General features: G+C 39.5%; 1 protein-coding gene across 1 annotated transcript in view; it reads right to left on the bottom strand.

Moving 5' to 3' along the window:
- NOX3 (NADPH oxidase 3) overlaps positions 1-10,022 on the bottom strand; it is a 39,145-nt gene extending 29,123 nt beyond the window's left edge. Inside the window, exons 1-4 of the mRNA XM_074168050.1 lie at positions 9,978-10,022; positions 9,215-9,310; positions 8,899-9,009; positions 6,981-7,065 (exon numbers count right to left, since the gene is read on the bottom strand). Coding sequence (XP_074024151.1) covers positions 6,981-7,065; positions 8,899-9,009; positions 9,215-9,310; positions 9,978-10,022 — 337 coding nt within the window. The remainder of the gene's footprint in view (positions 1-6,980; positions 7,066-8,898; positions 9,010-9,214; positions 9,311-9,977) is intronic.
- Positions 10,023-15,773: the final 5,751 nt, after the last annotated feature.

Genomic DNA, 15,773 nt, shown 5'->3' with positions numbered 1-15,773 from the left:
TTATTTTCACTCTGATCTTCTGAGGTGATCCTTCTAGAGCAGTAGATGCGCTGTGGTTGTTGACTGTCAGATTGCACTTCATTCAAAATATAATGTTAGTTTAGGGACTTCCCCCCACCACTCCCTAACACCTGCTTCACCTCATTGCCCCATGCTTAGTTACTTACTGGGTGATGAAAGACCTATTTTAAAATCCTTGTTACATTACATTTAAAGTAGGGCTTTAAATGGAATCACATGTCCTAGTCCTTGGGCTGACTGCTTATTCTCTTGTGAGTTGTCTCCTGATGAAAAACTTAATAAAAATAATCAAATATTTATTGACACAGGCATCCCAAGTGAATATCCTGAGCACCCAAACTGCAAAATCAAGCTCCCATTTTTTCTGAATCTTTGGCCCAATGAATGATAAATTATTTATACAAGCTGGAATAGCTTCAGCAGAATGGAGACTGAATCCAAATGGGTATGAACTGCCCAGAGATAAAATGAGCCTGGAAATTAGAAGACAGATTCAAGCCATCAAAGGAATGAGACTCTAAAATAACCTTTCAATAAATGGGATAATGGGATCAAGCAATCTAAGCAGCTTTCAGCTGAAGGTTGGTCATTTTATGAAATAGCATATATGACGTGACTGTGAGCATTAGAGGGTATTGGACTCAGTGACCCGGCATGGCCTGCATACATTGTTATGAATTAGGTGCTGCATGTGAAACAACCTGGCCAACATCAGGTGGGAGATACTCCCCAGAGCCTGTGTGTGAGAGGGTGCTCCTGGCACCTCGGCAGCACTGGGACACCAGAAGGAATGTTGCACAAGACCACAAGCAGTAAGTGGATCGAGATGTGTGAATTCAGACTGTCAAAACCCAAAAGCCTGAGAGGCTCTGAGCTGCAGGGTTTAGGTGGCAGCTGTGTGGGGGCTGTGACAATCTGTTCCCCAGTGTACAACTGATGTATAAGCAGTATATAAACACCGTTTATGTATTTAAGTGTAACAGCACTTTTAAGTGCTGAGTGGGAAGGAGGGGGAGCTGTTTCTACAAGGGGCTCCTTTCAGAACAGATGTTTTGGCCTGGTAAGGATGTTATCAGATCCAGCTGGAAGGGAACCAAGTCATTGCTTGATGAGGACCTGATTTCTCTGACATCTGAAAGAGCTCACTTGGAGCCCGGGAGCGTGGGGTAACAGGCTGCTGCCTGCGGTAGGTTGTGGAGCTACATGCTGCAAGTAGTCCAGTACTGGACTAAGCGAAAGAGAAGCAAAAACTTTCAAAGGATGGAAAGCCCTGACAATGAATCTGAGCGGACTTCTACTGAGCTGTTATATCTTGGCATCTGCTAGCAATTAGTGGTGCAATCAGTAGTGGTACTTGGGCCTCTTGTCCCTACCTGCAGGATGCTCTTTATAACTCTGATACGATGTAATAGTCACCATAGCCTTGGGACCAGGTGAGTTTCATGCAGTTGTGATCCATAGTGTTGTTATACCAAGGGTTCCCTGCAACATATAAACTGCAAGTTTTGGACTATCCTTGCTGACTTAAAATAGCAATACTGACTAGAGGTGGTGGTTTGAATCTGTGTTCAGAGAATAACACACTTTCTCTCTTTCACCTTCAAAACACATAGATTTTTCTGCAGATTGCAAAATCTTCATGTGCAATGACATTTCTGTTGTTTAGAAGGCTATGAAATCTTGCACGTTCCTCAAAGTGCAGGATTGTACATGATTTGTACAAATTCCAGTCATGTCAGCAGCAACAGGAAAACCTAGTGGTATCTGGTACACGCTGAGTGTTGAGAATGAAATGAGGTGGTAGTTTCTTCTAGACAGAGGTCCACATTTCCTCACATAGTATTTGCAATCTTGAACAGGAAAAGACTGTGGGTTGAGTAGACAGAGCTTCCCAAGAAGGTCTCAATCCTAAAGTTTAGTGAAGGGTAATCGTGTTGCAACTTTTCCCTGGAAGAAGAGATCCACTTTCTGCATCTTAACCCAATGAGATTTTTCTGCAGGCTACTAAAGGACACTGTTTTGTCCATCTGCAGATTGTTCTGCTTTATTGTGTTCCTGTCAATGGAAATCTCATCATACTCTCTTCTTTGGGATTTACCACATCTTCCCTTTTGGGTGACATTCCCTCCAGCTTTCATCTAACAGGCAGAGGATGTTACAAGTGTAGAAGACTTCCAGAATGAACAGGAGAGGTCTTTTCTGCAAGCTATTCTGTGGTAGCTGTTAATGTACAGAGTATAATGGTACACTGGAAAATATTAACATTCAAACTAATGATGTACTGAATATGTTGGCTTACCTGAGTCTCCCATGATCTTAAATATTGCCTAGAGTATTATTAGATGAATAGTTCTCATGATTTTTTGTGTGCTGCTAGGAAAAAATGATGCAATCTAAAAGTGAATTATAGCTGGATGGTAAGAGTAATGCAAAGATCTAATTCCATTTTCAGTGTGGTTCATTTAATGTACAATAGTTGTAGCAGACTAAAAAGTCTGGCACTGGATACATTGCCATTAGCTAAAATATTTTACATCCCTAAAGTGCATTTTCTGAAGGTCCTTTGCATCTGCAGTGTATAGAATTTACTAAGCAATTCCAAAATTAATATGCAGATTTCTGAACTGAGTTTACAACAGTTGTGTTTTTTTTTTTCTCTGCACCACTTAAATAAGTTAACCATGAGGGCAAAGTCTTAAGTACTACATCTCAGGATTTTCAGTTCAATTTTTTCCTCGTTCTGCACAACCAAATATAACGTACGGAATAAATCACACAATCTTTAAAACAAAGTTCTTTTTTATAACTGTTGATGAAGACTAAAGGATTTTGACTGTTGTTTTTAACAACATCTGGAACCTCTGAAGCACTTAACATACATTAATTTGTATTTGACCCCGAGATGTTCTATCTAGTCCACCTCTGAGATCAAATAAAAGGTTTTATTGGAAGAAGGGAGGGAGGAAAAGGGTTGCTATTAGAGCATGATGTTTACTGTACATATTCTTAAATACAAAGAGATGTAATTAAATTATCTTGAAAGTCTGGTTGATTTAGCTAGTCTTATTCAGCCAATTGTGCCTTCAGTGAAGCATGCACAGCTCTCATTGAACTAAACAGAAATTGCATGTGTTTATTTGAGGACAAGGTTTCACTCTCTCTTTTTCTGGATGCCTGTACAGGATAATAATCAAATTGGAACTTGCTGCTAGCAGTTAAATGTTCTGGCTAACCAACCCATCATGTTAAAATCAAAGAGTCAAATCCTGGCCTCTCTGCCCGCAGTGAAAAGAGCAGCTTTGCAAGCAGCTGACCCAGGCAGGGGAAATTCTGTCCCTGACCAAGCCCGGGTTGTTTTGCCACCCACTGCCTTGTGCCTTTTCTAGTTACACAGAACTTTTAATTCAGCTTCATGCTGTCTTTGTGGACTGAAAAAGTGCAGGTTATGTAAAAATTACAACAACAGTGACCACACACATATTTGCATTGGATTATTTTTTTTTTAGAGTGGTTATAAACATCAAAGAAGAACATGACTTGGACCATTTTTTATCCTAGCTGGAAGCTTATAATCTTTAATTTAATGTAGTTTGCTTCCTAGGACTTGCACTAAGTCTGGATTTAAACAGTCTCACTCAAAAAAAAAATGCAGTTTAATGGAAATTTGATTTTTTGTGTTTTCTGGAAGTACAACACTGAGATATCAGCTAAACCTCTTTTGAAGATAAGCATCTGCTTCCCTGAAAACTTCATTGCTTACACAAAAATGTTACTCAGATCACCAAAGCCCTTCACATAGACTCCACTACCAAAATGGGCTTGAAAATGGAAAATTTTTCTAGTTTTTTTAGCTATAGATTTCTCAGAGCTTGCCAGAAGCCAAACACGCCTGGCATCACTATCCTTCTGTCTGCATTTTGCATGTTTTTAAAGAAAATTGCACTGCTGGAATTTTTAAGGAGAAGGAACCACCATTTCAAACAGCCTAACTACAAAGAACCTCACTGTCCTTCCCCTATTTTACCTTAATTGTTTAAGCTTTATTCATATCACAATTCAAAAGACTTTTGGAACAGTATGTTTATATTACCTTTCTGCAAACAGCAAAACATCACAAGAAGCAGTTTGCTCTTCAAAATGTGCACCGTATGCCAAAGTAAAAAAACCCCAAAACCTGCCCCCCCCGCTTCCCACCTCCGAATATACTCTCTTATGAGGGTATAAACAATACAGTAAGAGAGAGGAGTTGTACAAAACATTATTTACTATCTATCTCTTGTAGTTATCTTTCAGTTTCAGACAACCACCTCTCAACTGAAAAGTCTCTTTTGCATTAGAAAGCATAGAATGATTTGCACTGATCAAACTGAGAGTGCATGAAACTATGATTTTATTCTAGCAGAGTTACAGGTCTATAAGGAAGATTTATTAGTGGGTGAATAACTCCCAGACAGCTCTTATCACAGACAAGCATGCAGAACGCAGGAAGCCAAACTAAGCAGAATTCCCTTTACTGAATTTTCAATGATGCCCTTGATTATAGATAGCATTGTTTACTCTCTCTCTTCCCTCCAACTTCCCTCTTCCACTAGTCTCTAATTATATCCCTTTATGACCTGACCAATTAAAGCCTGCTCTTGAATTTGTATTAGTGCTGATGAAAAATTAAAGGTACAGATGTACTTTTTCCAAGGCCATGCTCACCTCAGCTGAGCTGGCTGCCTGTTAGAAACCAGACAATACTAATGTTGCACTGCCTATTTTTAGCACGCTATTAAATAAATATGCTGGAATAACACCACCTGGCAAGCTGAGATGAATACATGTTACTTTTATAATAAGGGAGTCTACAATTTTATATTGCGAGGCTAAGCTTACTGGTCTGATCTGCAAATTGGTTTAACTTCTTGCTGCCACATTTAGGCTATTGATCATACAGGGGAGAACATTCATTTAACGAGGAATTACTAAATTGCAATAGACTAATAGGAGCTGACTATGTTTTTGCGTAACAAAAGGCAATATGGGTAGTACTTGGATAAATAATGTGTCAGTTGAGAGGAAAATGGCATCTATTTACACATCATTTTAACACTGTTAGATGTTATAAAAAGAGACTCAATATACTTGTGGGTACCTCTTTACTCTGAAACGCTGCTTTTCTGTCACAATATATGCTGTTGATTGTGGGTTTTTTTATATATTTGAAATTTAATTTCAGGCAACTGAGTTTCTGTCCATTCTTTACACAAGTCTGACTATACAGGGATGTAGTGTTATGATAGTTGTTTCTAATTGTCTGTCAGAGAAGCATGAGTTTGTAAGTTGTCATGTTTTGTTCTCTAGACTTCCCTGTATTTTGTTTGCTTCCTCAAATATCTCATCAGCTATTTGTCCATTTCATAGTCTGGAAAAAAAGCCCAACCCAAATAACAACCCAACAATGAACCCTCATTTTCTCCCTAGAGAGTGACAGAATTAAATAATGGTGATTTCTGTCACTTCATATCAGCTCCTGTGTCTTTTTCCTTAGAATTACTGAATCCATAAAGTAATCACTTTTCTGATAGGGTTGCACTTCCCAAACTGTCCACCTTAATGCACTAGCAAACATTTTTATATGAATGTAAAAACCAAAACATAAAAGGTTTGACTGTGCAGTTTTCCTTTCTTTTTGGAGCATGTCAGATTATAGACCAAGTGGAAGTTGGTTAATTTACATTCTTGGGTTGATTTGTTAATTAAAGAAGCAATGTTGCGTTATGTAGGAATCTGCTGTATACTGAAACTGAACTCTGATAAATTAATGGACGTGACAGATAAGTAAATCATCACAATACACTATAAGATGCACATTCTCATCCCCCAGCTTTCCCCTCTGAATTCTTTAGCACTATATATAAGGGACAAATTTTAGCTATTGATTCCTGATGGCAATCCTGACTTCATATTCTTGTCTCACTGCACTGGGGACATTAACAGCCTATACACGCAAAAGCAGGTCCCTGATATAGACTGAAAAAAAATATTAGGACCAGGATCCACACTGACAGCCTGGGGATAGAACTGTTACCCGGCAATGTCTTATGCTTACAAATAACCCTGATTAACTCCTGTGTCTCCTTCACATTTTCTAAGAGAATTATCTGCTCCAGATACGTCTCCATCTCTAAGTACTTATGCCCTTCCTCATATTCCCTTTCGTTCTTCTTTCTTTGCACATCCCTCTCCCCCATGCTCCTGTTCCCCTCATGTCCTCTGAACTACAAGCTTCAGTCTTTTCTTTTAACAACTTGGGGAGCAGGAAGGTGCCATGTCTTTTTCCCAGCCAGGCGAACGAACACCTATAGCTCAGTAAGTCACTAGGACCAGCAGAACAGGTAACTTTTCATCTCAGGATGCAGTTATTCCCTCAAGGGCGCCATTAGCTCCCTGTAGCCATCACCTATTTAAAAAAAAAATTTAGGAATTTAATGTTTTTGAGCCAGCTGCTTATCGCAAATTCAGATTAGATTTATTACCTGGTGGAAAAATTATTGAAGAAGATGTAGTAATGAACAGATGAGCGGTGTGACTCATGAGCACCATTTCCTTAGGACATCAGATTGTAATGCTGTGTCATTTTCTCAAATATCTACTCTCAGGGATTTAATGAAAGTTATTTACACTAAATGTTAAGAGCAGACAAGATGGTCACATTAACTAAATGGTAACTAGTAGTTACTATTCAGATTGAAAGTTTATTGACTTAACAGTCAAACTTTTCTCCAGCAAAAAAGGTTACAAATGGTTAATCAGACGGGACTCCTACACCTATTTAAAGCTGCAGTTGCCAAATGATTGCACTAAAATAGCACGTCTCAGAGCTGATGGGGGTTACAGCATTAAGCAGAATCACTGTGAAATTCAAAATAGTTCAAAGGCAAAGAAGAAAAAATGAAAATAAAAATAAAGCTTACTTGCATTTACAGCTATTCCATAGGCAACCATCTTGTGAAATGCGATGTTTTTGTCAAGCTGTCTCCTCAGTGCTCCTCCACAGCACTTGGTGAAAAAGCAGACCTTGTTTTATATCATTCCTATTACTATTTACAGCTCACATTTTGGAGAGGAGAAGAGAGGCGTTCATTACATTTAAAAAGGGAATGTTGCAGGAATTCAGTGAAAGTTTTGGGTTAGCCTTAACTTTGGTGCTCAGGTAACTGTTTTTGGCTTAGTGGCGCTCCAGGGTTTCTTGAGCTATTCAGCCTATGAAGGGGCTCAAAACCAGCTTTGATAACACTCTGCTACATTTAGCTGTGATTTCTGAGTGGTTTTTCTGGGCTGGTGATTAACTGATTTGCTGGTATAAGGACACCAGGCTGGGCCACCACTGCTTTGCAAGCTTAGGTTTAGCTGCATGAGCACAGCTGAACCTCTGGCCAGGCGGGCTCGCAACATGAAAACATTCTCGTGGCTTCCATGAAATGCGCACCCCAGGAGGGTGAGGCTGTCTAGACCTCAGGTGGCAGCTGGCTTATGTGTCACTGAGCCGTCTCCCCATGACTGGAAGCGCTGGAGGGTGGTGTGCTCGCGGCCAGCTGGGTGCCTCTGCCTGCTGGGAGCCTGCCTGGGGCCATCAGCCAAAACTAACACGCTCTGCTGGAAGCCGGACAGCCCTCACGGACCGAATTCAGTCTCTGAACGGTGCTCATGGTGTCTGCACTGCTCGCTCGACCTGGCAGAGTGCCATGCCAAAGATCCTGGCATTTATCCACGCTGTTTCCCGGCTAATAAATCTTCCAAAAACTCTGGAGCACCACGGAGTGCAATGCCAAGACACAGCACCTCCTCGGAGAGCCACTGGAATCATGGAGTCACTCACTCCATGCTGGAGCCCATCAAGTTGCTCCGTACCGTGCTCCTCAAGAGCAAAATATTGTCCAGAAGAGCAAAATATTGATTATCTGTAAGGAGAGTTCCAGTTCTCTGAGTTCTTACTCAGCATCTAAGTAGGTGTGCAAATATTTTATGTTAATTCACAAACTGGTTCAGAAGCCTGACAAGAGTTTTTTTTCTTAAATGCTCAGCTCCTGGACTCAAACAATTAAAAATCAGTGTTGATTCCCAGCCTAAAGACTGCTGGAAATTTAACTGAAACTCTGAAGGAAAAAAAGGCAGAACTGAAATAAGAACCAGCTTACAATAAAATAAATTAATGTTACGATTTCTAAATTCCTGTTTTTCTTGGAGTCATGAAGTGATCAGTGATTTTTTTACCCAAATATGTGGTATTGGAATTGTTCTGACTGTAATAATTCACTGCAAGTTGAAGCTATAGCCAGTAGAGCTAAAGCCTTAAATACTTCCTATGTGTGATGCTGAGGTTAATGTAAATGCCTCTGAGCAGATGACCACTCCGTTACAAAAACACGTGTTTACAAGAAAGGAAGACCTGACTGGTGGCCACTCAGACAGAAGGTTTTAAACATGTACCTTATTATCTTTATGACAGTTTTATCTATCTGTACGTTTTCTCTCTCCAATTTTCACTTTGCAGCTACACAGGATACACATGATGGATACGTACTTTCTCCATTTGGCCAAGTTGCATTATTACATCCGCTTTTTGTAGCTCCTCACTTTTCACTTCATGACACCACACTATGCAGCGGCTGCCAAAATCAGTGTTGCATTCAGAGCGCTGCATTAAACAAGCCATTTGTTTCTCTTCAGTCATGAATAATGACAATTGAAATGTTAATAACTAGGCAATAGTGTGTAGACTTCTCTATCAAAAATTAAAATTCCTTGGAAAATGTTTGATATGGGTAATACCACTAAACTAGGGAAATAAAAAAGGGAGGATAGTATGGCTATTTGAGAAATGGTACTTACAATACTTGCTCCTCTTAAGAATGAAATAAGGTTTCTACTGACTGGTAACAGGATTAGCATGCAGTTAAAATTAAGGCACGTTGCAGAAGCTCTTGCCCAAGCCAGGGTTGACTGTAGATATAACAGTATAAAGAAATTAAATTACAAGCTTGGTATAGGAAGGGCAAAAGAAAGAAAATACTATATTAACATAAAACTCTTATTTGGGAAAATTACCATTGAAGCATCAAAAATACTATTATGAAGGATGTAAATAAAATCAGACTACGCATACATTCTTCTTTTGGAGCTCTTTAACAATCAAACTCGTACTTACTCCCAGCATAATCCGTGTATAAATGTAAGCATCTTCATCTTCATACCAGTGGAAGGTATCAATAAACAAATAGAAATTCAGTCCCAGCCACACCAGCTACAAACCAGACAGGTTACAGATTAGTGATACTTACAGTATTTTTTAATACATATAAAACTGGTTATGGTTATAGTTTTAAAAGTGTCAGAGGTACTTCAAAATCAGTGTGCAATGCAGTTCTTGATCACAGATGATAGAAATCACAAATGCCTGCTGGAATGAGACTATCTTTTAGCAAATGCAGGATTACAGTCCTATCCCCACATCTCCAGCAGAGGATATAGGTGACATTTACTGTGTGATGGTAAACTTGATCTTAAACACAGGGCTTAGCCTGGTCTCTAAAAAGACAATAAAATCTAAAATTAAAGAATTCCAGTAATGGAAGGAGTTAGGAGCTGAGGAAATTCCTTTCTCTGCCCCCCATACTCAATTCACCAAAGCCTCTAAAAATAGTTCAGAATATAATTTCAATTACAATTGCAAACCCCTGTTCCCTTTATCTGAGGACTAAAGTACATGGACTTAAAAATAATTAAAAATAAAACAGTAAGACTTTAAATTGTTTTTAAGACTAGTTATAAAAAGGTTGCTGAATATTTTATAGCAAGTTTTACATTAAGCTTGGGAGTATTACTGTAAGCAAACCATAAAATGTCTTTTAAACAAGCTTAAAATATTTATATATATCCAATTAGATTTTTTTAATGCTAAAAATACTCACTAATAACAGCACTGAGAGTTTTTCATTGAAAATCCAGCGTCCCATCCTGAGTGCCTCTCCCTATGCTAGCAGCAGCTGACTCCTGCCTTCCAGGGTAACTCGAGTTCTCTGTCCATTCCTCAGGCTTTTCTACTAACTCCTTTTGTCTTTAGATTTTAATAAGTACCTAGTGGGAGCAGGAGCTCTCTCTAGGAATTTTCTAATTAAGGGCTCCCTGACAAGAACAGATCACCCAAGTGACATGTCTCATGACCTGTGTAAATAAAATGCTGGTCATTGCCCAGTCTTTTCTCTCTCCAGGGTTATTTCTCAGCAAATGAGAGATGCTGTCATTAAATTGTCCTCTTGTACTAACATGTATTTGGGTGGATTTTTTTGCATTGTCTTTGCAGTTTGAAGAGAGTTCAACATATCCTCATGATTTTTTTTTTTTAATTTAGTAGCAAATGGGAGCATCCCTTACGCATACATAAGGCAGAAGCATTGCTAAAAGATCTTGGGAGTGGCAGTCACTCAGTCAGAAGTCAGGAACTGTCAGAATAAAGGCTGCCCCTGCAACATTCATCTGGATTTATTGTGAATATAGATTACGGCAATGTTGAAATGCATGATAGTTATTCATTCATTTGTCTGCAGTCATAAAATAAGCAGTTGTTTTGTCTTTCTTCTATTTACATTGTTCGGTGCAAGGACACAAATCCTACTTCCTTCTCTCCCTGCTAGGAGGGGAGAAGTAAAAATTGATGTCCTCCTGGGCTTCTCTGTCAAGTCTCACAAACACCCATCACCTGCGAGGTGAGGAGAGGATGCCTATTGCAGAGGTCTGAGCACAGAGGGGTTAGGAAAAACCGTGTCCCTTCCTTGTGTATGTGGCTTGAGCAACCTGGCAGGTGCTCTGGCTCTCTGTGTACTCCAGACCCTGCTCCCACATTTTGTCTGCAAAGTGACATTACTTTGGCAGGACTTAAGGTACTCAGGAAATATAAGCTACTTCCAAATACAACCCACAAACACTGTCCTGGGCTACAGCTTATGCCTTTTTTTTTTTTTTCCAGAATTTGTTTTTATTTATAAAACCAGATGTTCCTGTTCCTCCAGGTTTGTCCTGATGACTGTTCAGCCTACTTCCTTCTCCTTGGAGGTTAACTCCTGCAAGGATCTAATGAGGCACCTGCAAAAATGAGTCAGCAGGATTCGATACCTCTTGGCAAGGCCAAAACCTTTTGACAGGTCAGTGTAACAGAAAATGCTGTTAGTCTGTTCAAGACTTTTCTTTAGTAGGTGGTTATTAAAACAGCAGCACCATGATTATATTCAACAAGAAGAACACATTTTCTGATTTACTAAGAGAGAAGAATAATTTATTCACTTTTATGCACTTCTCCGGGGGGAAATCCCTTCCTCTTGGCCTCCTGTAACATCATGGAACTGGCAACAATATGAGTAAGGAAGAGATTGCTTTGAAACATGGTCAACTCCACTGCAGGAAGGTCCTCCTCGACAACCAGGTTTTAGCTCCTCTTTTGTCTTGTCCTGGTAAGCATTCTGCATTTACCCTTGGCTCCCCTTGCCATAAGCTCTGCAAACTCTGCCTGTAGTAATCTTGTTCCTTCCACAGCAAAACCATTTCTTAAGACCTCCGTAACTTGGCTGCGAGGAAGACCTTTCTGTGACGAAATAGCTTAGAATTTCTTAAATTTGAAATGCTAAGCTCAGCTGCTTTTCAAACCAGTGCTAATGACCATTAATATGAGTTAGCAGAAATGGAAATGTGGTTACGAATGCTCTGAATACAAGCATTTACAAGGGATTTATTTTGAGCTTTACTTTTCTTGGATGGTAAAATTAAGCATTATTTATTAACAAACTTTACGACAGGCAGTAATTGGCCACTGTCCATTATGTGACTTGATATAGGCTATTCCCACAACCACCCTCTTTATAGTAGCTTTGGTAATGCAGGAGCTAACAAGACAGTGAGTATTGCTGTTTTCTTCAGAGAGGTCATAAGAAGAAGAAATAAGGAAGGGAAGAAGAATGTGCAGAGGGTGAGAAGAAATACTGGTAAGGTCAGATGCCAATTTTAACTACTTAAAAAAAGGGGAGGGGGGAGAAAACTCACTATCTGGATTAGCTGCACTTCAAAGGAAAATGCTGCACTGCGATGTTCTGCTTTGAAGTTCAGCCGATCCAGACAGCAATTTTCTAAAATGAGTCAAAACTGGCATCTGAAATAGATTTTTTTTCAGAGTACAGCAGATTCATATGCTGGTTTAGGCTCCAAAATTTGTCTGGATCAGCAGCTGTACTTCAAAGCAGCACATCTCAGTATAGCATTTGACTTTGAAGTGCATGTGGTCCAGATGCCAGTCCTCTTAAAGGAGCCGATGAATCAACTGCATTCTATTTTTTGTCTGTTGAAACAGCTATGTTTTTTCTCATATATAACAGTAATGTGTGTGGTCTCCAGTATGGTATCTATCAATAAAAACATAAAGCTAACACAAAAGCTCTTTATTGCTTCATTTTCTACAAAGGAAGTGGTCATCATTATTTTATTATACTGATTTGCAGTGATCTCAGCCAATTTCTAGCACAAACTATTCAGACAAGACTCAGGAAAGGACATTTTATTGATTAAAGAGCTAACTGTATTCCTTTTTGATATTGTTTTATCATTATCATGAGCTGCAACTGTCCTAAAAAGGACATAGAAAAAGGATGAAAAGGGATTTGTTCTGGCAGTTTGGGAAAAAGCAGCGATGGGTATGTGCTGAGTTCCCATGCATGAGACAGGCAACTCTGTCATTAGCTTAAAAGGTCAGTTTTTGCATGGAAAGAGGTTTATGAGGTGCTGAATTCTTCCATGTAAGTATCTCAGCATTAATGTCAATGTTTATATCAATTACTGCTACAGATCTCAATCGCAGTTAGTTCTATTCTATTTGACAGCAACCTCTATCTGAGGTTGTTAGTAATTTTTTTAAAGTACTTTCAGCAGTGCTTACCCTTTACAAGACAAATTAATTACTAGCATGAGACTGTATACATATACCTACATATATTTCATTTTGCTAGGCTATCCTAATTTTACTATTAGGTATGCATGCCTTGTTTCTCAAAGGCAAAATCATCTCATTTGACTCTGAACTCTGCCCTGACCCTCTCATAGTTTTTCTGCGTGCTTGACTTTATGTCTATGAGTAACCTGGATGAACTCGATAAGCCTCACTGTGCTACAGATAGAGATGGATGTAGGTAAACACGTGATCCAGAGGATCAGGGTGCTTTAATTGTGAAGACCATCTGACAGCCATTTAATTGCTGGCTATATCAGAGTGCGCACTTTGTGTTAGACCGTACAAAATGGTGGCGCTGCTGTGTTCTCTCATTTTTACATTATTTCTACATAATGTTTCCCAATAATGTTTAAGAAATGAGAGACAAATTTGTCTCTGTTGAATGAAGAAGCTGAACAATATATTTGATAAACCATTCAACTTTTGTGGAGAGAAGCTGCTGAAGCCGCTAGAGTGCAAACCTTTTCCTATTTGTCTCTTTTTTTCTTTTAAAAGACAATTCTGAAGGAAAAGAGGCCAAGGTTCAGCTGTAGTTTTCTTCAATGCTCTGATTCTAGCTTTGTAAAAGAAACTTATTGAATTTCTATAAACAGTGGCAGAAGGACTAGTAGCAGAGAAACAGGGATATAATTTTTAGAGATTTTCTTATAATGTTTTTTTTTTTTTATTTAACTACCTCATTAATGTTACTGGATTATTTTTTTTTTATGAACTGTACTAACATTATGGATGGGGGAACTGTTTTGCAATTTGAGAACATTCAAAAGAACCCTAAAGCTCTAAAAGGCTAATGTAATATCATCCTTGTCAGTGCCAAAGATTCAAGAAGCATCAGATTGTTCTAAAATTTATGTATTTTTTTAAAAAAAGACTGTGCATTTTGGGGGAGAGTGCTGACTGAGTACTGAGACTTCAAGGACATCTGGCCTCTCATTTACAGCTTTTTTTCAGTCACAATGTATTTATTTTTTAATAAAATATTAAAAATCTTGGCCCCAGAAGTGGGCTTGAACAACAAAAAGAATCATGCAGTTATCAACACACTTGTCATGCAGCCGGCAGAACAAGGAATGGTATAGCAAGTATTGACTTATTCTCCTCTGTTTATTGTCAGTTGCCTGTAGCAGGGCTCCAAGACCTTCTAATTTCTGAAACTTGGGTTTTTTTGGACAACAAATGAAATATATTAACATTTTAATGCATGTACTATGTCCAAAAACCTAGCCATTGGTCACAAGGCACAAAACAGAGAGAATGACTTCTGTCTCTATCCAGAAAAGCAGAATAAAATTTCAGAACCCCGTTAAAAAGAAGAAAAATCTTTTGGTTGTATATCCAGCTCCTCTTGAGCTCCATAAACCAGTGCAATAAACCAGACACAGTGCAATAAACCACTTCCTTTCCCTGTGTTAGCAGAACTGATACTGGTATCCGGCATCTCGACTGATGGGCAGTGCCAGGATCTGGAATCGCAGATACCAATGATACCTACAGGAGTCAAGAAAATGAGTTGAAAGAGCAGCAAAACGAAGGGTCTGGGACCAAAATCAAAAGTCACATTGGAGCCTTAAAGGGAAATTATCACTGGCCAGTGAGGAAACAACTGTTGCTTCTGCCCGAAGCAGGGCTCGGCACCCTGTTTGCAGAGGACAACCCCAATTCTAACTGTTTCCACAAGACAGCAGAAAAGTTTATCAATGAGAAACCTAATAGCTCTATCTTGGGAGATGATCAGTTCCCAGCCAAATGATATTAATATTTGAATCCAAATCTTTTCTCTCCCAAGGGACTCCTTTATTACCATGTTCACACTGTAATCAAAATATATTTAGGAGCAATTTCAGATGTTCAAAAACTATTTGTTTCAGTAAGTGCCAAAGTCTCTCAGCTCTTGACTGTGCATCTCCAGAAATAGAGTATACTACCTTCATAATTACATGTGCAAAATGCTGGTTTTCCCACACGAGCTGTTTTTCAGCTTAATAAAACAAAATAACCCCTCAAAGCAGCTGAAATCTTGTACAAATGGATGTGTCCACGGGTTACTCAGACGGATTTGCCTTTTAGCTCTTCTGTAGGTAGCAAGCAATGGAAAACGGCTTAAGAAAGCTGAGAAATGTGAAAAACAAGGAGCAGGAGGAGAAGGGGATGACAGTAGCATCCACGGTGTTTTTTCTGTGTTGCCAGACCTGAAAAATCCCACAATAGATGAGATATTTTTCATCTGGCCCTGTCTCATATGTTCCCAATACAGCACCAAGCAAGTTGTGCTTCAGCTGGCCTCCCTCCAGCTCTTCATCTCCTGTACCAGGTGCCACTACTAAGTCCACTGAGCTGCAATCTGTGACACTTTTTTGCAAGACTGTTCTTACAGCATGCCCCTTATGGGAGCAGGCTTTGCCAGTCTGGGTATTACCCACGATAAGGGGGAAGTGAGGGCTGTGCCCTGGCAGGTGAGGTGATGGAGGGGGAAGATGGCTGCCAACTGGCTTGTCACCTCTCCCAGGGTCAGGGCATTACTGGCACGATGGAGAAAGTATCGAGAGACTCAATATGGGTATAACAGGGTTGTTCAGATTCCACATCAGCCCACGACCATTTCGCCTACACTATTGCACAAACATAGTCCTCTCCATGCTCTCCAGGGCTGACCAGAAAACAGCTTTACAGAGAAGACCCTGAGGGTCATGGTGGACAACAAACTAACCATGAGCCA

The sequence above is a fragment of the Numenius arquata genome, chromosome 2 (genome assembly GCF_964106895.1).
Source record: "Numenius arquata chromosome 2, bNumArq3.hap1.1, whole genome shotgun sequence".
Classification (NCBI taxonomy): domain Eukaryota; kingdom Metazoa; phylum Chordata; class Aves; order Charadriiformes; family Scolopacidae; genus Numenius; species Numenius arquata.
The sequence above is the reverse complement of the archived record's forward strand: the minus strand, read 5'-3'. Positions and strand labels throughout refer to the sequence as shown.